Source organism: Glycine soja, chromosome 13 (assembly GCF_004193775.1).
Source record: "Glycine soja cultivar W05 chromosome 13, ASM419377v2, whole genome shotgun sequence".
Lineage (NCBI taxonomy): Eukaryota > Viridiplantae > Streptophyta > Magnoliopsida > Fabales > Fabaceae > Glycine > Glycine soja.
In genome coordinates this window covers 21,766,331-21,785,550 of record NC_041014.1, presented here as the reverse complement: position 1 = coordinate 21,785,550, position 19,220 = coordinate 21,766,331, and the positions used below count along the sequence as shown (strand labels likewise).

At 33.5% G+C, this 19,220-nt stretch overlaps 4 protein-coding genes across 10 annotated transcripts; 2 read left to right on the top strand and 2 right to left on the bottom strand.

Annotated features, from left to right (window-relative positions):
* Positions 1 to 989: 989 nt before the first annotated feature.
* On the bottom strand, positions 990 to 5,923 carry LOC114380749 (enhanced ethylene response protein 5-like). The gene is made up of 12 exons (XM_028339786.1): positions 5,497 to 5,923; positions 5,327 to 5,420; positions 5,145 to 5,234; positions 4,433 to 4,498; positions 4,097 to 4,186; positions 3,777 to 3,833; positions 3,238 to 3,299; positions 2,729 to 2,816; positions 2,136 to 2,212; positions 1,972 to 2,046; positions 1,747 to 1,852; positions 990 to 1,617 (listed from the first exon to the last, which is right to left on the bottom strand). Exons 1-12 carry the CDS (start codon positions 5,790 to 5,792, stop codon positions 1,486 to 1,488), a joined length of 1,233 nt encoding a protein of 410 aa, XP_028195587.1. The 5' UTR covers positions 5,793 to 5,923; the 3' UTR covers positions 990 to 1,485.
* A 2,096-nt stretch (positions 5,924 to 8,019) lies between these two features.
* LOC114380963 lies at positions 8,020 to 8,754 on the bottom strand. Of its 2 annotated transcripts, none has more exons than XM_028340116.1 (2): positions 8,502 to 8,754; positions 8,020 to 8,421 (listed from the first exon to the last, which is right to left on the bottom strand). In XM_028340116.1, exons 1-2 carry the CDS (start codon positions 8,635 to 8,637, stop codon positions 8,108 to 8,110), a joined length of 450 nt encoding a protein of 149 aa, XP_028195917.1. In that variant the 5' UTR covers positions 8,638 to 8,754; the 3' UTR covers positions 8,020 to 8,107. The 2 variants fall into 2 exon arrangements, with proteins under 2 accessions (XP_028195917.1, XP_028195918.1); XM_028340117.1 differs by having other exon boundaries at positions 8,020 to 8,418.
* A 2,213-nt stretch (positions 8,755 to 10,967) lies between these two features.
* Positions 10,968 to 18,225, top strand: LOC114380776 (extracellular ribonuclease-like). Of its 5 annotated transcripts, XR_003659864.1 has the most exons (9): positions 10,968 to 11,209; positions 11,319 to 11,550; positions 11,629 to 11,693; positions 11,766 to 11,830; positions 12,283 to 12,369; positions 12,444 to 12,574; positions 13,225 to 13,330; positions 17,557 to 17,717; positions 17,929 to 18,225. XR_003659864.1 is itself a non-coding variant. In XM_028339822.1 (8 exons), the coding sequence occupies exons 1-8, from the start codon at positions 10,998 to 11,000 to the stop codon at positions 17,655 to 17,657; spliced, it is 999 nt and encodes a 332-aa protein (XP_028195623.1). In that variant the 5' UTR covers positions 10,968 to 10,997; the 3' UTR covers positions 17,658 to 17,874. The 5 variants fall into 5 exon arrangements, 4 of the variants coding, with proteins under 4 accessions (XP_028195623.1, XP_028195622.1, XP_028195624.1 ...); XM_028339822.1 differs by lacking the exon at positions 17,929 to 18,225 and having other exon boundaries at positions 17,557 to 17,874; XM_028339821.1 differs by lacking the exons at positions 17,557 to 17,717; positions 17,929 to 18,225 and adding an exon at positions 13,936 to 14,419.
* LOC114380775 (ribosomal RNA processing protein 1 homolog) lies at positions 15,063 to 17,548 on the top strand. Of its 2 annotated transcripts, XM_028339820.1 has the most exons (2): positions 15,063 to 16,604; positions 17,530 to 17,548. In XM_028339820.1, exons 1-2 carry the CDS (start codon positions 15,225 to 15,227, stop codon positions 17,530 to 17,532), a joined length of 1,383 nt encoding a protein of 460 aa, XP_028195621.1. In that variant the 5' UTR covers positions 15,063 to 15,224; the 3' UTR covers positions 17,533 to 17,548. The 2 variants fall into 2 exon arrangements, with proteins under 2 accessions (XP_028195621.1, XP_028195620.1); XM_028339819.1 differs by lacking the exon at positions 17,530 to 17,548 and having other exon boundaries at positions 15,069 to 17,026.
* Positions 18,226 to 19,220: the final 995 nt, after the last annotated feature.

The window sequence follows — 19,220 nt, the reverse complement described above, 5'->3', positions numbered from 1 at the left end:
CGCTGCAGCTATGGCGCCATCAATGCGTTATATTTCCATGACAAAATGTTAAGGGATTAATGCTTCTCTGTCATACTCTTTCCATTGTAGATAAGAGAAAATTTGTTGGGAATCTAGTGTCAATAAAATGAAGCTGGCTAATCATCCATTAATGTTCATTTCTTAGTTAAAGTTCAAAAACAGTTAAGTAATCCAACTAATAGCTAACCACCGTATAACTTGTTTGGTCAACTCAAATTTGCATTTTGCAAATTGTCATTTTTATTATGTTTCTTAAGGAGCCAATGTTTGAATCTTTGAATTCAATAGAGGTCTAAAGAATTAAATTTAGAAAAACTAGATTGATGTTTGAGTACATTTGCAGTACCAAAAGGGAAATACTCATAGTAGTCTTCTATTTTATTTTGCCTCTATAATGTTGTTGGAGGAATCACATTCAGCGTGAGCTTGATGAGGAACAGATTTAGAGATACAAACAGAGTTGCCAAAATATTGCAAGGTTTGTCTCATATTCTTTAGTTGTCACAGACAAGAAAAATGAAAACAAAAGGTCTATCTTGTTGAATCCTCTTCAAGTGTCACGTGACTCTTTAACAAAAATAAATAAAAAAATCTAAGCCTTTTAATTTGAGAAAAATAAAGGATTCAGATTAAGAATCACATTTTTACTCCTAAAATAAGTGAATCAGACCTATATATATAGAGAGAGAAAGAGAGAGAGATTGAATCACTTTGACAGTATAAAAAAAATCTCCAAGCGTAAAAACATGTTACTTTTTTTATTGGTTATAAATTAAATAAAAGAGATTTGACGAAAATACTGTGAAATAGGATTTAAAACCACTTTAAAAACTTAGTTCATGGAGATTTAAAGAGCACAATAAAAAAAATGGGCATTTTATGAAAAGAGATCGATGCTATTAATTAAAATAAAATAAATTCGAGTAAAAATATATTAGAGAACTAGAATCATAAAAAAAGGATAACTTGAGAAAAATACACTCCCGAACATTTTATCAAAACTGAAGAGAAAAAGGGAGATTATTTCAAATAAAAAGGGCTAGTACCTCTATCTAAGAATGTTGTCAATGTAATTAAGCAGAGTAGAATGCAAAAACACAAGATACATCACAATTTTGCATGTCCAACATAGTCATAGATCCATCCGCAGCCAAAAATTCAGGTTATTGCAATGAGGTCAGTAACTTTAACAGTTTATTTCCACTGGCAGCATCTTTGCAGCATACAACACAAGTGGAACCTAAACTACAATCCAATTTGCAAGAGTTAGCATCATCCAAACAAGATAATGTAGCTTGCTTTAAAACCGGAGCAGCGCTGTGATATTTTGATGGCCATATGTTTGGGAGGATTCTCAAACATTCAGTACAATCACTAACGGCTGAAAAAACTGTCTCAAAGTCACCCTGTCATTACCATGCTTTCTTGCCCCTCTGAATTTCAGTGTCATGAATGACGTTGTCCCTAAGAATTGACAGGTTTTCCATTTAATTTGGGGAAAGGGTCTTGCTTGCTCAATACAACTACCTTGCTTTTGTGGGCAAAGTAACCTTTCATAAGATTCTTATATATCAGTATGGCCACTATACACTCTACCTGCAAAAGCATCATATATCAATAAAAAAAAATGCATTATAAAACAGCAATATCCTCCTGCATTCATTTTTGAAAGATATAAAGAAATTGAAAATAGTAGAAAACAAGGAAGAAAATTAAAGAAATTACCTCATCCACGTCCATATCAATTTCAAGCCATTTCAATGCTTTAACAATAACTTCTAACTTCACCTGATGAGCTCTGCCTGGGTCCTTCTGCTTTTGAATGATGTAACTGCCATGTTACAACCAAGCAATAATATGAAACAAATGATTTCAGTAAATAGCTAAGTCATTTATCAATTCTAATATTACTTTGGAATAGGAGGGTGCAAGGTGATACTGGATACTTACATCTTCTTTACTAATCTCTGGTATACCTGAAGTTCTAACTTCTCTAAGACAAGATATACACCTGACCTCAAGAACCTACAAAAACAAGTGCATTCAATTATGCCCTCTTGATTAAATTTAGGAACAACAATTTCTCGTCATGAAACAATGATGGATAATTCTACCGGTCCTCATGATCTTGCAGTGCACACCGAAGAAGCCGAAGATCGCCCCTTCTAAGAGCTTGTACGATTTTACTATACTGTCCAAATGTAAAAAAGAATATTTACATTAACATTGCCAAGGCACATAAAAATGTAACTACTGTAAATGTATACTACCAAATGCAATAAAGCTGATGCATGTTTTCTTAGGAAAGTTATTCTGCAATATAGTCAGGCACTACATATTCCTCCCAGCGCTTGATGTGAACAATTTGTTTTCACTCATTATTTGTATTATAAGTCATCATGGTTGAGTTTGGTTATATGTATTCAAATTGATGGGTATATAGCCTGCAAACTAACACTTGAATTATAATTCAGTTTTAATTATATATACTTTGTTCTGACTTGTCTGAACTTGATGGGTCAGCCTGGGCATTAAATTAAGTAAACTAAACTGTGTCTTGCAACTTACAAGGAAACATAACAGAGTTGCCACCTACTGGATCTAAAAGGTTTACAATTAACAAAAATAAGACAAGAAACATTCATAGTAACAAAGAGAGAAAGAGAAAGAAGAAAAGTAAAAACCCTCCATAAAGCACCCAACATACCTCAAGTAGATTGTACTTCTCCAAGAGACTGTTTTTAGGTAATATGCCTATTGAAAGCTTCACTGGAATTAGATGTTTAAGAATCATCCTATGTCAAACAAAAACATTAAGTCATACACCTTTTATACTCTTATAAAGAAAATAATATATGGCTTTCTTTTCTTACTTTCTTTTAACAATAAGATGAAAAATTGATAAATTTTCTCAATCAAAGCTATTCAACCTCTTACAGGTACCTACACATTTTAACTTGTAGATATTTATTTTGTTTGCTTAGAACCAACAAGAGTATTTAACAGATAAAATAGATGAAAAGGTTTGAATTGATAAACTATTTCGAAGAGAATGCACTACGCAATTTTAAAGCTAAGTCTTACCCGTTTCCACAAAAATATGCATATTTACTGTGCATGTATTAGTATAATTGCAAGTAAAATATACACATGCAACCTACTGATAGCTCATTTCATGCATATGCAATGAACACAGTTGGCACACCTGAACCAAACCTTATATTGGCTTCACTTTGAGGATTGCAATGCTTCAGGGCATACGATAATTTATAATCAGCCTGTCAAGTTAGAAATATAAACTGTATAAATGAAACACCCATCAGACAATAACAACAACAGACAGCATACAACCATGCCACATTTACTTTTAATTTTGTTTATGAAAGAAAATATGTTTATTATAGGGCTTAGCTCTTGAGATCTTGTATTTAATTATCTAAGGAGTTATTTTCAATAATCCAAAAGTTAATAATTTGAAAATAGTGATAATTTGGTTACTTTAACATTCTGTCCTTTTTTTTCTTTGAATGAAATTATACTAGACTGGGGTAATATTCTTCAAAACAATAGTAATAATAAGCTTAATACAAAAAACAATACTTAAAAATTCATTTTTGCTTGCAACCATATAGGAAACCAGTTTTCTGTTAAAGTACTAAAAAAGAATATAAAAAGGTACCATTACAGAAAATGTGTGTCCGAACACAGAACACAAGCAGGTCATAATTGAATAAAAAGAAATATAGATCACTTACAGCAGGAAAATTTTCATTGAAAACTTCAAGACGACCAGTATAGTACATGTAAGTGACCTGAAACACATCATAAAGATAAATGATCTAAAATTATATGTGTATATAAATTGAATTTAATTAAAATACACTGACAGCATAAAGATTTTTTACATTGTCATCCAATCATAAACTGTTGTGCATGGTAAAGTTATTGACTTGACTTTTATAATATTTACTTTAAAAGCCATACATAAAATAATTTTTAATTGGTTGACAGTGTAAAATACTTTACACTAAGAGTGTATAAAAGTTAAAGGCATACAAATTGATCCAACTCTGACCTTGTCTCTTTTGGGAAATTCCTCAAAATCAAATATGCGTGCAGTTTCAATGCTTCTTATTACACTGCGGCAAAGGTGAACTGTGCCAAGCTGCAAGACATTCACAGAATAAAATCAAACTCTAATTTCAATTTTCAACCACAAATGTCATGTTATCTCTGTCCTAGTCAACCTTCCCTGATACCAGTGAACATGTCAAACATATTATTAACACCAATCTACAAGTTCAGACTATTGTCCTTGCATATCAAGTCAACACATGAGATCATAAAAAGAGCACTATGAAAGTATGAAATATGAATCATAAAAAACGGAAGCAAAAGCAACAACAAATACCTTAAAGTAAATCTTGAATAACTGACAAGTTACATATAATGCTCCAACACGCTTAGAGCCTTTTCCCTGGAACAATCAAGTTATGAGTTCGTAGAGTATCTCTGAAAGCCAGACTCCACACAGTCACTTAACACAGTAAGCATATAAAAGAAGAATATGTTCCACAATGAAAACACAGCATGGACAATTTTTCCTTAGAAAGGATTCTTATGATTACAAATTTCGCTTTCTTCCCAAGTACATAGAAGACTACGTAGACACAGAAATAATTAGTTCCGTGAGTGATACATGAACAATTAGACTCAAAAATAGCAAAATTTTAAACTGTAAAGATCAAAATTTATAATAAATATTTTTCATGTGTTTGGTAAGTTTTAATCCCATGATCTCATCTTCCATCTAGTTCTAAGGGGAAGAAAATGCATTAGGACACAATAACAGCCACAAGCACACCAACTTTAGTGGAAATATGTATATAAGTTATAGTTTATCTTTTATATCTAAGTTTCCGGAAGATATACAATTGGTAGCATTATTGGTGGGCTTCCCAACAAGAAAAATAAATAAAAGATAAAAAGTAAAGTACAAAAGCTAGCTAAAATCATCCTTAGCACATGTTTAAATAAGAATTTCAAATTAGCGATACCAAACTAAATTTGAAAGGCATAACTGGATTTCAAATGAAATTGAGCTTATGGAAGCATTCACATACCGCAAGGGTGCCAAAAAATTTCATAAGGACGGAGCCAGCGCCTTTCAACTTCTCAGGGGATTTCCCATTGGAAGCCAATTCTTTATCAGCCTAAAATCAACAAAAAAATAACACACAATCGAACCAACTTCCAGAAAATGAGAAAGTAAATAAAAAAAATAAAATCAAAATCATAAAAATACCTTCTCGGCAAGAACCCTAATATCGTAAACAATGACGTACAAAGCCTCCAGAGCCCAAGCGGATTCCCAATTACGAAACTCCTGGATAAACGCACTGAACTCCACCGTTTCAGCAGACGAAAAAATTCAACTCAGTTAAAAAAATAAGTAGGGGAAAGTAGTAAAAATACTTGGCGGTTTTTTCGAAAGCGTTATAGGCTTCGAGCAAGTTGTTCTGGCGGTAGTTTAGGAGGGATCGGAAGAGAGGGACGAGGATGTCTGCGAACTGGGAATAGTTGTCGGATTGCTTGATGAGTCTGTTGGGGTCTTGGAAGAGGTTGAGAGCGTCGCCGAGAGAGAGAAGGAATGGGGAGTTGGAAGAGAGAGCGAAGAGAGACTTGAACGTAGCTCCGTCTTGCGAAGAAATCGCGTCGGAAAAGCGATTCAGATACTCCGTGATCCTTCTATGAGCTTCCCCCATGCTCATGTAATTGCTTCGTAATCGTAACACTGTTGCTTCACCTGCAAATTTTACAATAACACTCACTCCCTTGTTTTCAGCGAACCCTAAACTTGGGCTTTGCCTCACTCGTTACGGCCATTAACGGACCGGCACAGGAGCCCAAAAACTGAAGCTAAATCTATTTTGAATAATGTTTTTTAAGAACTCATGTTGTTCCAATAATTGTTTAGAGACTTTCTATGTATTATTATTATAGCTAGCTAAGTCATGAGAAAATTTTTGTATCTGTATATGTGCCACAATTTAGAGTTGCATTTTGACCGATTGTTCTAATCTTTACTCATTGTGTATCAATGAAGATTTTAATTTCCATGGACACTTTTGAAATAATTAGATTTTTTTATTGAATTTATTAGTGCAAAGATTTTTACCTTGTATATTGATTAGACATAATATTGGATATCGCATTTAAAGTAATTATTATAAATTTATCATAGTATTGCATGAGTGGATATTATTATAAAAAAAAATATTTATACTGTCAATTGAGTTAAATTGCTCCAAGGAATCAATTTATACTTGTATATAATATGTTTTGATATATTCAAACCATTTAACTAGCAATTTTACAACGTCAAAAAAATTTAACATCTAAAGATCGTTAGAAAATATTTCAAATCAGTAGGTAATTGTTTCATTAAATTACTAGTCCACATACGAAGTTATGTAGTTATCATGGGTTAAGGGTGGCATTTGACAAAAGAAATTATAAATAATCACGAATACATCTAAAAGATTTTTTTATTTCTAAGAATTAAAAACAAGTACAAAGAAGTTTATAATAACTTATATCATGTTTAATTAACCAATGTTAGACCCCTTTAATATAAAGGATTTAGAATAATAAAAAAGTTGTTGAGGAACTAAAAATGAAATTTGTGGAAAGATGAAGGATTAAGACTAGCGAAAAAAATATTGAAAAACTAAAAGTAAATTTCATAAAAAATGAAGAACTAAAAATATAATTTATTCCAACAATTTTTATGTAGATGTCATGCAAACTAGTAACAATATAACATCTCATATAACTATCAACATAATTATCGCATCATTATTTAATGATTATATTTGACAACAGAGATAAAAAAAATATTAATAGAGAAATAATGTAAAAATTAACACAAGTCAAAATATTGATAAGAAACTAAAGGTAAAAATTCAAACAGATTAAAAAAAATTAAAACCCTTAATATTATGTAACTTATCTCATGTGGAAAGCAGTAGAACTTGATAACAAAAGGTTTTTACTCTTTGTAATCATAATATTTAGTATGAGAAGAAATTGTGTATAATTTAAAACTATCACATATTGAATATTTATATATAATTACATTAAAAATTTAGAAAAAAGAATTTCACTGTTAATAATAATTTTATCTGATTTAACTATAATTATCTATGATAAAAAAAAATTGAATGGACAAAAAGAACTACCACATATTCATAATCTCAGCCGATCTTATAGTTAAGTTTTCCAATTTACCAATATTGGAGTAAATTAACCGGGACCATAGATTCAGATTTATATGATAATGATAATTTCTTCCGTACTTGGAGACAAAAGAAAACCGATTACTTTTGGCTAGATCCGCATTGCGTGCAACTATGCTAAGCTGGGATTGAATTATTATAGTTCTTCCGAAAGAAAAGCCGCAAAATAGTTCTTTATGCAATTCAACTTTGCAATCTACATACTATATTCACTTTGGTCGGCTATGACTACTACTCGAAACACCTCCACAAATACACGCCAGAATCATTACTGAAACTATCAAATCAAACACTACAAATGCATGTATATGTGTTCTGACACCGATTGATCATTAAATTGAATGCATCCTAGCCACTTGTTCTATTAGCATTCAAACATGGCACTATATTCCACGCGCGGTTACAATTTTGCCAAATAATATCCAATGCAGAACTTGCGTTCCAAATAAGAGAATTTGAAATAAAAATAAAAATATATATATTCATAAATATTAATTGTTAGTAAAAGAAAAGTTGAAACGGAATATTGTGTGCCCAAACCCAAATACCTCTCCTTTTAGTGGTTCCTAGTTGACAATAAACACAGGGAGGTGGCTCTTTCCCCTTACCTGCGCAGAGAGCTACAAAGTGAACGGTTACTTGTATCGCATAAGATACCAAAACCGCAATCATGGGCGGTGCAAAGGAACCCAACAAGAACTTCACTTAATAATATTTACATTTACGAAATAAAGTTTCATCGACCATTAATTAATTGTCCTTGACTATGTACAAAAACAATATTCACATTAATTTCCACAGCAAAACTTGACGTTCATCATTTTTAATTTACTGATATTCATGACGCTGTTATGGCTAGTCCAAAACAAAACCCTGGAAATAGATCTCTGCTTGCGAAATTTAGCGTTTTTGGAGCTTCTGGGCGCTTCCATTTGGTCACGTTGCAAAGTTACGTTCAGCATGTTCCACATGACCTCAGCATCTCTGTACCCGCACATTTGCACATCATCTCGAAGCTTCAGCAAACCGCGACTAATTCCGTCGCAATCGGCAGAGTATTCACCGGCACCGGCACCGGCTACTGGACCACCGGAAACCCCTGCTAACAGAAGAGCATTCCTTTATAGAATATATATATGTGGATATTGAGAATAATAAAGAAAAGATAGAGAGGACACTGACTAGATTTGCGATGATGGTTGAAACGAGTAGAGACTGCAGTCCAAGTTTGAGTGATTTTGTGGCAGCAATCCATCTGGGGCGGAAAGAGAGAGGAGGGATGATGGATATATATGGAGAAGTCAGAAGGGGGTGGCATGCATTTAATTGGCACCGAAACCCATAACACGTTGGTTTATGGAGCTGCCAAGCGTCTCGTGTTCCTACATTCCACAAGACCCTCCTCACCTCGTTTCGCTGCCAATACTATGTGGTTTTCGAGTTTACACTTGTTTCTTTTTAGTAAATCTCGTATTGTATTGCCAAATAGTGGTTCGGTTTCGGCTGCTCTTGTCACATTCTATGATTCGAATCACTCGCACCTGTTCATTCTCATTCACCACTCAGCAGCCTCTTCTTTTCCTTTTACGCCTTCATAACTTTTAAGTCTAATTAATTATTAGGGTTTTCTTTTTGTTACATGAGATAACAAAGAAGAAAATTCTAATTTTTAGGTATTATTGTGCTTCTCTAATTATTAATGTTCTTACTTACTACTAATGTTTATGATATATTTATTCTTAATATTGTTATAAAGTTATCCAATGTACGTAGTATTTACTTAATGGTATGTTATTATGGTAAATCGCTTTGTTTACTTGATATTGCTTGCGAAACGACTCATACATTTTGTTTTACAGATACTAATATATAGCTAAACTAGGTCTCCTTAAAAGAATGAATTGATCGAAAAAGCTTATTGAATGTTACGTAATTATGAAAATAAAATCACCTCGAAAATAACAGAAATCACCTCTGAGATAAGCATCGGAAAAACTCTAAATTATCAGTTTCATGACTATATGATGTGTTTGTTTAAATTACTTTTATTTAAAATAAATAGTTTTCTACTTTTGTAAAAAGTAAATCTTATTTTTTTCTTAAAAAACATTTATTTTAAATTTTATTTATTTTAAGTTTAAACAAACCAACCCTAAATATGATACACCAAAATTCGCTTAATGATGAGGTTTAGATAATTTTGTATGAGATCTTAGATTCAATTTTTTTTTCATTATACACACAAAAAATATGTGTAATATTTTTTTAAAATGTGTGATTAAATGAATAAATGTGATATATTTTTTTAGGGCTATGTTAAGACGCTAAATAATCTTTAAATATCACGTATATATGATAGAAGGGATTGTGCTTGTTTGTAATCTTAAGACTGTGTATTAATGTTAACCAAACAATTAATTGTTTTTCCTAAATTATATAGTTAAATACTATTTTAAACAAATCATATAAGATGAATTATTTTAATTTCAATATATTAAAAAAAACATTCTTAACGTAAAAAGGTGTATTTTAGTAATTGGCACCTTGGATGTAACAACAATAACAACAATGTCTTATTCCATTGAATGAAGTCGATTACATAAATCATATAACACTTGTTTCATACCTAAACACAAAAATTTCAAAAATATTATAAGTTTGAGGTCATGCAATTTATTCTTCTAACTAATGACTCTTGTGACTTTTTTATACATGTCAAATATACCTTAACAGATTTCTTGTGATCTTTTTTTTTTTTCAATGGTTGTTATACCAAACTTTTTTTAGATATCGTCATTTGTATTTTATCTTTTATTGTATTATCATACATCTATCTTAACATTTACATTTCTGCTACTAATGTTTGTTGTCATATTATCCCTTTAAAGTTCAATATTCACTACCATGTAATATAGTTAAAAGTGTAGTTATATGATAAAACTTGATTTTGAATTTGGTAGATACTTTACAATCATAAATAATCTTGATGTCTTTCTCCATTCAATTAATCTTATATCTTATGTGTGATATCCTATCCTTGGTAATTTATCTATCATGTTTTATGATTGATTTTAAATATGTAAACTTACAAACATATATATGATATGATATATTCTCCAAATTTTACTTTTGAACCAAAATTCTCTTTTCTTTTATTAAAATTGCAATGCATGTACTTTTTCTAACTCCTACTTCAGGGTAAATTATTTGTTTATAAAGTCTTCCACATCTGCATAATTAAGTTGTCTAAGTGACATGTCACACCACATGTCTATGTGGATGTTATATAGGATGTTATATAATCGCATAACAATCAAAGTTAACAAGGGGATTAGAAAATGGATCTGGCAAATTTATGGAGAACCAAACTGGTCAAAATATTTTTGAGAGATTAAAAGTGGAAATTGATTTAAAATAAGTGGCTAAAAAGTTAATTAACCCATTTATATATAATAGCCTAATAATAGTAAGTCTCTTAAGTTCTATCTTTAAATATTTTTTAACAATTTATAATGATTGTTTGAAAAAAAATTATATATTTAATAATTCTCAATGTAGAAATTTATTTTAAAAATTATAGATTAAAAAGAAGAATTAATATTTAATCCTAATATATAAATCGATAATCCGTTTTCACGGTAGGAAAAAGAAAGTTGTATTCCGGATAATGCAGTGCCTATGGCTTATTCATTCATTGCAAATATGAGGTTAGGCACATCTGAGCTGAACCCACCCGCATTCTTTTCATGCCGGCGGCATTTCCCCGGAATACCAACACTCCAACTTCACCCACCCGCAAGACCAACGTCGCCGCGCCGGTGCCGCGATTGGGTAGCCTATGCAAGCCGTCAAAAACCGCCGATTCCAATTTCTAGTAACATCGACGAGAGGTATGCGTCTGCTTTTTTATTTTACGTTGTAAAGTGTCGGGTGGCCGAATGATCTATGTTGTCATGGTTGTGATTTGTGAAGTTAAGTACTATTGCCTTTTTTCTTCAGGGCCTTATGTTTTGATATCTTGTGGAGATGGCTTTCTAGACTTATCTCCTTTTACTTGCTATCTCTCAATCTCGCTGCTGCAGCCTCTGATTACCCAGCTCCCTCTACTTATCCCTGTGAGGACATTAGCCATTACTATTCTTCTGTGAAGCATTTTAGATTCAGAGGTGAAGCACTCAAAAGACAATTGAATAGCATCGTTGCCCCACATCATTCCTTGTCCTACAGAGAGGTCAATTTTGATTCCAATCTAATACAATACAACTTAGGAATCTACAGAGCTGAACTGAAGTGTTTGTCTAATTAACAGGTGTGGGATGCCCTCAAGGTTCTTGATGCTGCTGATATTGATAATCCAGAAGCTTCATCTGAAATGTATGGACTTGTTACTGGCTTTTAATCACATTAGCTTGTTTTTATCATGTAACTAATGATTATGACGTGCAGAGTTGAAATATACTCCTTGAGAGTTGTCCCAAAACGGTTGGCAGGAAAACCGCAGGGATGGAATAGTGAGTCAACTAATCAATTTGTTGGACTTGCCATGCCTTGGATGTTAGTTTCTCACTAGCCTTAATTGTCATATGGTTTTGTTTTTCGCCCCTTTTTGTAGCCTGCTCGTTCGCTATTCATATTTGTAACTAACGGGTGAAAATGATGGGTTTAATAAGGAAACATGTATTTAATCATGCTCCCCCGTTAGGCCATTCCAAAGTAGCAAGAATTGTGCTTAACTTCTCAAGTCTTAACTATTTTACAACTGTATATGAAGCCTGCTTCAAGCACTTGATCTATGATGGTCTGTGAACCAAAATAAGTGTAGTGATAATTTAGAAGGTCAATCACATAGCTGGGATGTAAAAGAGAGTGATAGATCCATACATCTATTAAGGTCAAGTTTTTGGAACCCACCCATACACCCACAGTGAGTGATAGATTCACTTATTTATATTTTTTTTTACAGGGGAACATCTATGGCCTCGTTCTTATGGGCTGACTAAAGGTCCATCTTTGACTGATTTACACAATATTCGCCCTGCTGATGTAAATGGTAAGAAAAGCCACTGCTCGATATTTTTACTAGTCAAGATTACAATTTCAGTTGATATTACAAGTTTTTCTCAGTCAATTCATCAAGGGGGAACAAGTACTATGGTGAATGCATTACTAGCTCAAGCAAATGTTTGAGGCCCGCTAACAAGGAAGCTGCTTTGGACACTGAAACAGACAAGGAGAGGTGGGCACCACCTATGCAGGTCATCTTTTCTGTCATACGTTTTTGTTTTTAACTATCATTTTCAAAGCCTTATAACTGATTGGTGATCATGCTTGAAATTTGATGGATATCTGACTTGGTAGTTCTGTCATATGTTAATTTATATTGTGTTCTCCTGACCACTGTTAAATTGGGAGATTTTTAATGATTTTCAAGTTCAGAGATTTCTTTGAGAGGCAAAGTCTGGAGAAGTTCTTGAAGGTTATTTGAAATTATGAGTTATTTTATGAATTTGAAGTTTAGGACAGGTGTAATGTAATTAGTCAAGATTGTGGTTATGAGTATGATACATTTCCAAATTTTAGGATTATTTAGCCGTTAAGGGTTGCTGTTAAAATTATGTCAACCGAGTTTTTTTGGTTAAAGGTGTATTGGACTGAGGTGGAGCATTTTACTCAAGACTAAGTCTGTGTGACCTTGAGATTGTGTTCAAATTGTTTTATGCTTTTGGCTGATTTTTACTAGTAATTTGTACACTACAAACCAATAACAGCAGTTAAAGGAACCTGGATAGATGGTGGAAGTCTCAACGCTGTACTTCATCTATTTATAATTGGTTCTGATGTTTCTTCACCTGGACAATTAACTTATTTTTTGTTTGAACAACGTTTGGGATGTTACCTCCTTCAGGTTAGAGGGGATGTAGCAAGGGCATTAATGTACATGGCAGTCTGTTATGGGTTCCAACAACCAAGGGGAATTCCAGGCCTTCGCCTCTCAGATGCCCCAAATGTTGGTAGGTTCAACACTTGAACTATTGAAGTTCTCATTTGACAATAGTATTTGGATTTTTAGCTCAAACCCCAAGGGGGAATATACATGCCTTACATTTGCATGTGTTGATCAAATTATAAGTAAATTATCTTGCTTTTTATGCATTTGTTTATCAAATGATTAATTTTATCACCTGATGTTATGTAGTATTTCTTTTGATGGCAATTTTATCATATCAAGCTCATGTTTAGTCATAGTCTCATAGATGTAAGAATCTTTTAAACCTGGCATCCAATACGGAGAGCAGGATTGGAATTAGGACATGTTTGATTACTCTTTTTAAAAAAAGTTTTTAGTTTTCTAAAATCTAAAATTACAAAGTTTTAAAACCTGTTTGATTCTTCATGACAATTTCTTTATTTTTATTTTTATGGTGAATTCTTAAAACATCTTTTCAAAAAAAGTTTAATTTGATTATTGCATTACTCTGCAAGTGTAAAATTTGACATGAACTTAAAACTAAAGTTTGCTCTGAGTCTGATGTTTAGTTTGTTATTCTTTTACACATTGCAACTCCTTTCTCGCTGCAGATATAAGGTAAAAATGATATTTACATCTTACCTGCAGAAAAGAGGGAGATGGGACTCCTTTCCACTTTATTAAAATGGAATGAAGTTGATCCACCTTCAAGGGATGAAAAACTGAGAAATGAAAGGATATGCAAATTTTATCAGCACAATCGGAATCCATTTGTCGACCATCCGGAGTATGCCAACCTTATATGGAAGCAACCTGTTTTTCATAACAATAGCCACACTAATAATGCCTCACACAAAGAAAAGGAGTTAGGAATGTCTTAACAGATATATAACCTGTTTGGATACAAGCTAGAAGAGCTTTTCAAAGCTTTTCTGTTGAAAATATAGAACTTTTTCTATCAAAGAAGCTCTCAAAAACTCTCCTCTCATGGCTTTGTACCCATGTAGGCACATAGTATCTTAGTCCAGCATTGCCTTATGCTAAATTTATGTTTGACATCTCGTATAACTCATCTATTCTTATTTTACTCAAATAATAACAGAGTTAAAAAAATTATTTATCAACATTTTAATATTGAGTTAATAAATAATTTATTTAATTCATTTTATTACATAATTAATCTCAAATGAGATTTAAGTAATTTTAATTTAAAAAAAATATTTTTTACGTTAACAAAAACTACAGTATTTTAAATATTATTTTATAAGTCTTCAAGATTACAAACTTTTGTCTATCACTTGATTAATTCAAATGTTTACTTCAATTTTTATAAAAATAAAGATAAAATAAATTAATGAGATAGAATGAAAGATGATGATAAATAAATCTACTCCCATAATAAAGTAAAATATTATTCAAACAATATCATTAACGTAATGAGTTTTTTTTTATGTCAATGATATTATTTGAATAGTATTTTAAACAAGATCATTAACATAATATAAATTAAATTTTATCTTTTATGTTTGAAATTTAAAGTAATTTATCAAATATAAAAAAGCAACTCCATATTATAAAATATATTTTATATGTTCAAAATATTTATTTATTATAATTTTAATTATATAAAACAAATATTTATCATACACATAATATAAATAAAAATAATTTCAGAATTTGAACACAGGGCCCACCAAACTAATTTAAATATTAAAGTTTGATTTACAATAAAAATAAAGTTCTTCTATTGTTTTTCTTAGAAAAAAAAGGAGTGACTAGTGGGTGTAATATAAGAGGCAAGGGGCAACCCAATAGCATGTTATAACCCGCACTGAGTAGTGATCCGTTAGGGTTTTAGTTTGTTAAAAAAGACCTGCAATTCCCAAAGCGGTTGGGACGGTGGTGGTGAAGGCATCAGTAACAGTTAGGGTTTCCCAATGGAGGAGCAGGCGTCCCAGATCGGCCGCTCCCTGGTGAAGCAGCTGGCATGCTGCAAGAAAACCACTCGAGACAAATCCCTCCGCCTCCTCCTGAAATCATGGCTCCCGTCGCAGTCCCAGCCCCTCTCCGACGACGATGCCAAGAAGCTTTGGAAGGGCCTCTTCTACTGCATGTGGCACTCCGACAAGCCCCTTGTCCAATCCGACCTCGTCGATCGCCTCTCTTCTCTCCTATTATCCCTCCACCTCTCCGTCTCCCTACAATACTTGTCCACCTTCCTCCTCACCATGCGCCGCGAGTGGTCCGGCATCGACGCGCTGCGCCTTGACAAGTTCTACCTTCTCATACGCAGGTTCGTCTCCAAGCTCTTCTCCCTCATGAAAACCAATTCCTGGGATCTCCTCCTTGTGCAGCGCTTAATGAATGTTTTCGACGAGGGGACTCTCTCCGCTCAGGATAACAAGTCTCATGGGAACGGTGTTAATTACCACATTGCCACTGTTTTTCTCGAGGAGCTTCGCCCTTTTCTCCCGCTCAAGCAGCAGGTTCTCGAGGTGCTGCTTAAGCCGTTTGTTTCGGCTATGGGGAGGGTGCATGATAAGGTCTTGGTGGGGAAGATTAGGTCTGGGGTGTTTGATTTGTTGCTTAAGATGGGAAAGAGGTTGTTGGAGGTTAAGAAGAGTGGGGTCGAGGTTGAAGTTGATTCTCGTGACGAGGTTGTTCTAATTGGAACGGTTGCATTGGTGATGGGGTTTTCTGGGAGGCTTTATGAAGTGGGTTCTTCTGCTGAGTGCATTCAGGGGAATAGGAAGGTGCTGTTTGCGCTGCATTCCGAGTTTTTGAAGCTGGAGAAGGAGTCCGTGAATTCGGGGTTCGAGTTTGTGATTCCTGACTTTGTTGTTGATGAGGAGGAGGAGGAAGTGCCGGAATTGGTTCCGCTGGGGCCTGCTGAGGTTGCTGGTAATGGTGAGGTGTTGAAGAAGTGCAAGAAGGATAAGAAGGTTTCTGTTGAAGGTGGAAAAAGCAAGAAGAAGAAGAAGAAGAAGGGTGATGCCGCTGCTCAGGATTCTAGTGACAAGGAAAATGTGGCTTGTGAGAATGGTGGGAATTCAAACGATGGGAGTGTGGTGCTGTTGAATGAAACTGTGATTGCTAACCTGCAAAGGCAATTTGAGAAGGTTGCTGAGGAGGCGGGTTTGGATGATGGAGTTGCGAGCGCGTGTGATTCACCTCAGGCTGCATCTGCTACAGGAGGAACTGTGTCTAAGAAGAGGAAGAGGACAAAGAGTTTGAAAGGGAAGGCGTCTCAGGATTCTGCTGATTTGGATGGTGAGGAGAGTGCAGTGGCCAAGAGTGGAGAGAAGAGTACAAAGAAGGTAAGATTTTCGATGATAAATAACTTGGTGTGGAAGCCACACAATCCTTTACCTCCTCAGAGTTTGAGGTTGCCTCCCTCTGCAACACCCAGAGGAAGTGCACTCAAAAAGGGTGTGCCTCCAGGTCCTATCAGGGAGATGCCTCTTCCTACCAAAAAGCCAAAACTGAAGAGGGCCAGGAAGGCAATTAAGGGTGTTGCTCCTGTCAAACGCCTGAAGAAATTAAAATCACGTGCTGCATGAATGTTTTGATTTTTCCGCACCTTGTTATGGGTTTGTGTTTCCATGACTTGTTTGTCATACGATTTTAGTTATTATTGTGAAATTTTTCAAAGTTTTATTGTGATAATTCATCTTTGCAACAATTGAAAAGCAAATTGACTTGTAGTTTAATCAACTATGTGTCCATGCCTACTTCTTTCTATCATGTGATGAAATAACTTTTAAATGCTTGACGATTTACCTTAATGTGTGGCGGAAAAATGATTATAACCTTTCAATTATAATCTTTTCCTCAAATTCCTTGCTTTTATGCTGTGGGAATGTCTATAATAATTTCAACTCATTGTGAGGCATCACTAGGACTAGGCTATACTTGAGAAGTATGATAGCTTTATTCATTTTCAAACCTCTTATATAGTTGGCATGGTTACCTTCACAACTATGTAAGAGAATGGATCTTTTGAATTATTGAGGATTGAGCGCAATAGGTTATTTTTAAAACTCAAGCTTTGTTGGTACCAATTTGTAAGATATTGATAGCTAGTGGAGGATTTGCCTTTCTTTAGGTAATGAAGGAAGGCTTGTGAGTTGTGAATGAGTCTTGGATCAGCAGTAGCTCTACTTGCTGGTTTTTTGTGTTTAAGACGGATAAGAAATTGCGAATGATGGTTCATTGCTTTGCATTGTGTTGGAGTTATTTCAGTGATACCCCACTTCTGGTGATTAACAGGGAAGTCAATGGGGTCTTTGACAAAGGAGAAGTACTCGTGCCATGGTGATCAACCCGTTCACATTTGGCGTGATGTGTTAGGAAAACAGGAGGAATACTAGGGCGTTTGGATAATTGGATGTGCGGTACTCAAGCCTCTGGGTGAATTTTTGAGACATTTTGTGAGTTAATTTTGCCATTATTTTAAGATGTTTTTCTAATTCTGTTTGTGTACATAAGAATAGGCATTCGTTATGGGAAAAAAAAATTATACTTTTTGCATTTTCGGTGCAATAGAACATGGAGTTTCAGACGTAAAAAAAGCTTTTAATTTTTTTATTTATTTTAAGAAAGCGTATATTTATAACTTCGGTTCCTTTATTCTTGTTCTAGGGCTCTTGTTTGATATCGAACGTGTATGTGATGATGCTGGATTTTTCAATCTTGAGCTCAATCACCCTTTTATTGCCTGTTTATTTCGTTGTGTTGGATTTTAGTGGGTGGAGATAGGGTTACGTTTATACGAAACTAGTAGAGTAATTTTGATTTTGAAGGTGTATGCCCTCTTCAAGAGTTGCATTTTATTCAAACATAATTAATGTATATTTCAATGCCAAAGTAGGAGTATAAATGTGTTCTCTGGGAATTTTTTTTTTCATTTTCATGAAGATTGTTCGTTTTCTTCGCGGGTTAATGTAATCACCTAATTAATATACATATCACTATTGAATGCTGATCTGATGAGGTATTGTTTTTCGTTTTCAAGGGCTGTTGTTTTTCGTTTTTCTCTCTTTTTGTTTTGTTCTGTTTTGTTTAGGGGTCCAAATGGTTGATTAACTTCTCGCAGTTCTAGGTTTGACTTGTGATTGTGGTGACAGCTCATTTCCGCCTCCTGTTGCATGGTAGTACCTTATATGACTGAATAAGAAAAATATGAGTGATTTCGACGCAAGGAAATTGACATCAAAGTGGAGTCATTTTCCACACATTTAATTCAATTATACCTAATGCAAGTTTGTCAATCTATTGGGTGGTATACATTACGTAGTAATTATTAAAGGGACAAAACTCATATCATGTTCTTTATTTATTTTTCTCAAGTTTTTATATCAAACGATAATGATATGTTTGATTTTTTTCTTAAAAAATTATGCAAAATATTATTAATAAATGTTAATTAGCATCAAAGTGATTTAAGTTATTATTAAACTAGAGGAAATATTTAAATTATTATTTCATTTAAGAACTTCATTGTAAGAAGATAAAGAAGTTGCTTTAAATCTTACTTTTATAAAAATTTAGCCTTTGTTTGAAAAAAAAAATTCGGGTAGAGCAATTCCAACAGCATATCCTGCACAGACTTAAGAAATAAGGAGTCGATCCTAATCTGAGCAGGGCCAGAAATGTTAGAGAAAGTAACCTTTTCTTTATTATAAAAAAATAAAGAGCAAGAATGGGAGATATATATAAGTAGGGCTCATTTAGTTAATTTTTGTACAGGTGTTTGCCGAGTTGGGTTAGAGAGGTTGTATGCTTAGATCATCTCCAACTCAAATCCTCAATACTTCTAATTGAGTTCTTAAATGGATCCTACACGTACACAAAGCTTATTTTTACTCTTCTCAATACAAACATCTCATAAGTATCTATTCTCTCCAAGTCCAATTTAATACTTTTTTTTTTAT

Excerpts from the sequence above, each read along its gene's own strand:
- LOC114380749 (XM_028339786.1), bottom strand. The coding sequence starts at position 5,792 with ATGAGCATGGGGGAAGCTCATAGAAGGATCACGGAGTATCTGAATCGC. Across the intron at positions 5,421-5,496 it reads GCTTTCGAAAAAACCGCCAA|TGCGTTTATCCAGGAGTTTC; the intron begins GTATTTTTACTA and ends GGTGGAGTTCAG. Across the intron at positions 1,853-1,971 it reads CAGAGATTAGTAAAGAAGAT|TTACATCATTCAAAAGCAGA; the intron begins GTAAGTATCCAG and ends GTAACATGGCAG.
- LOC114380776 (XM_028339821.1), top strand. The coding sequence starts at position 10,998 with ATGGCTTATTCATTCATTGCAAATATGAGGTTAGGCACATCTGAGCTG. Across the intron at positions 11,210-11,318 it reads TCTAGTAACATCGACGAGAG|GGCCTTATGTTTTGATATCT; the intron begins GTATGCGTCTGC and ends TTTTTTCTTCAG. Across the intron at positions 11,831-12,282 it reads AAAACCGCAGGGATGGAATA|GGGAACATCTATGGCCTCGT; the intron begins GTGAGTCAACTA and ends TTTTTTTTACAG.
- LOC114380963 (XM_028340116.1), bottom strand. The coding sequence starts at position 8,637 with ATGCCACCCCCTTCTGACTTCTCCATATATATCCATCATCCCTCCTCT. Across the intron at positions 8,422-8,501 it reads CAACCATCATCGCAAATCTA|CAGGGGTTTCCGGTGGTCCA; the intron begins GTCAGTGTCCTC and ends CTCTTCTGTTAG.
- LOC114380775 (XM_028339819.1), top strand. The coding sequence starts at position 15,225 with ATGGAGGAGCAGGCGTCCCAGATCGGCCGCTCCCTGGTGAAGCAGCTG.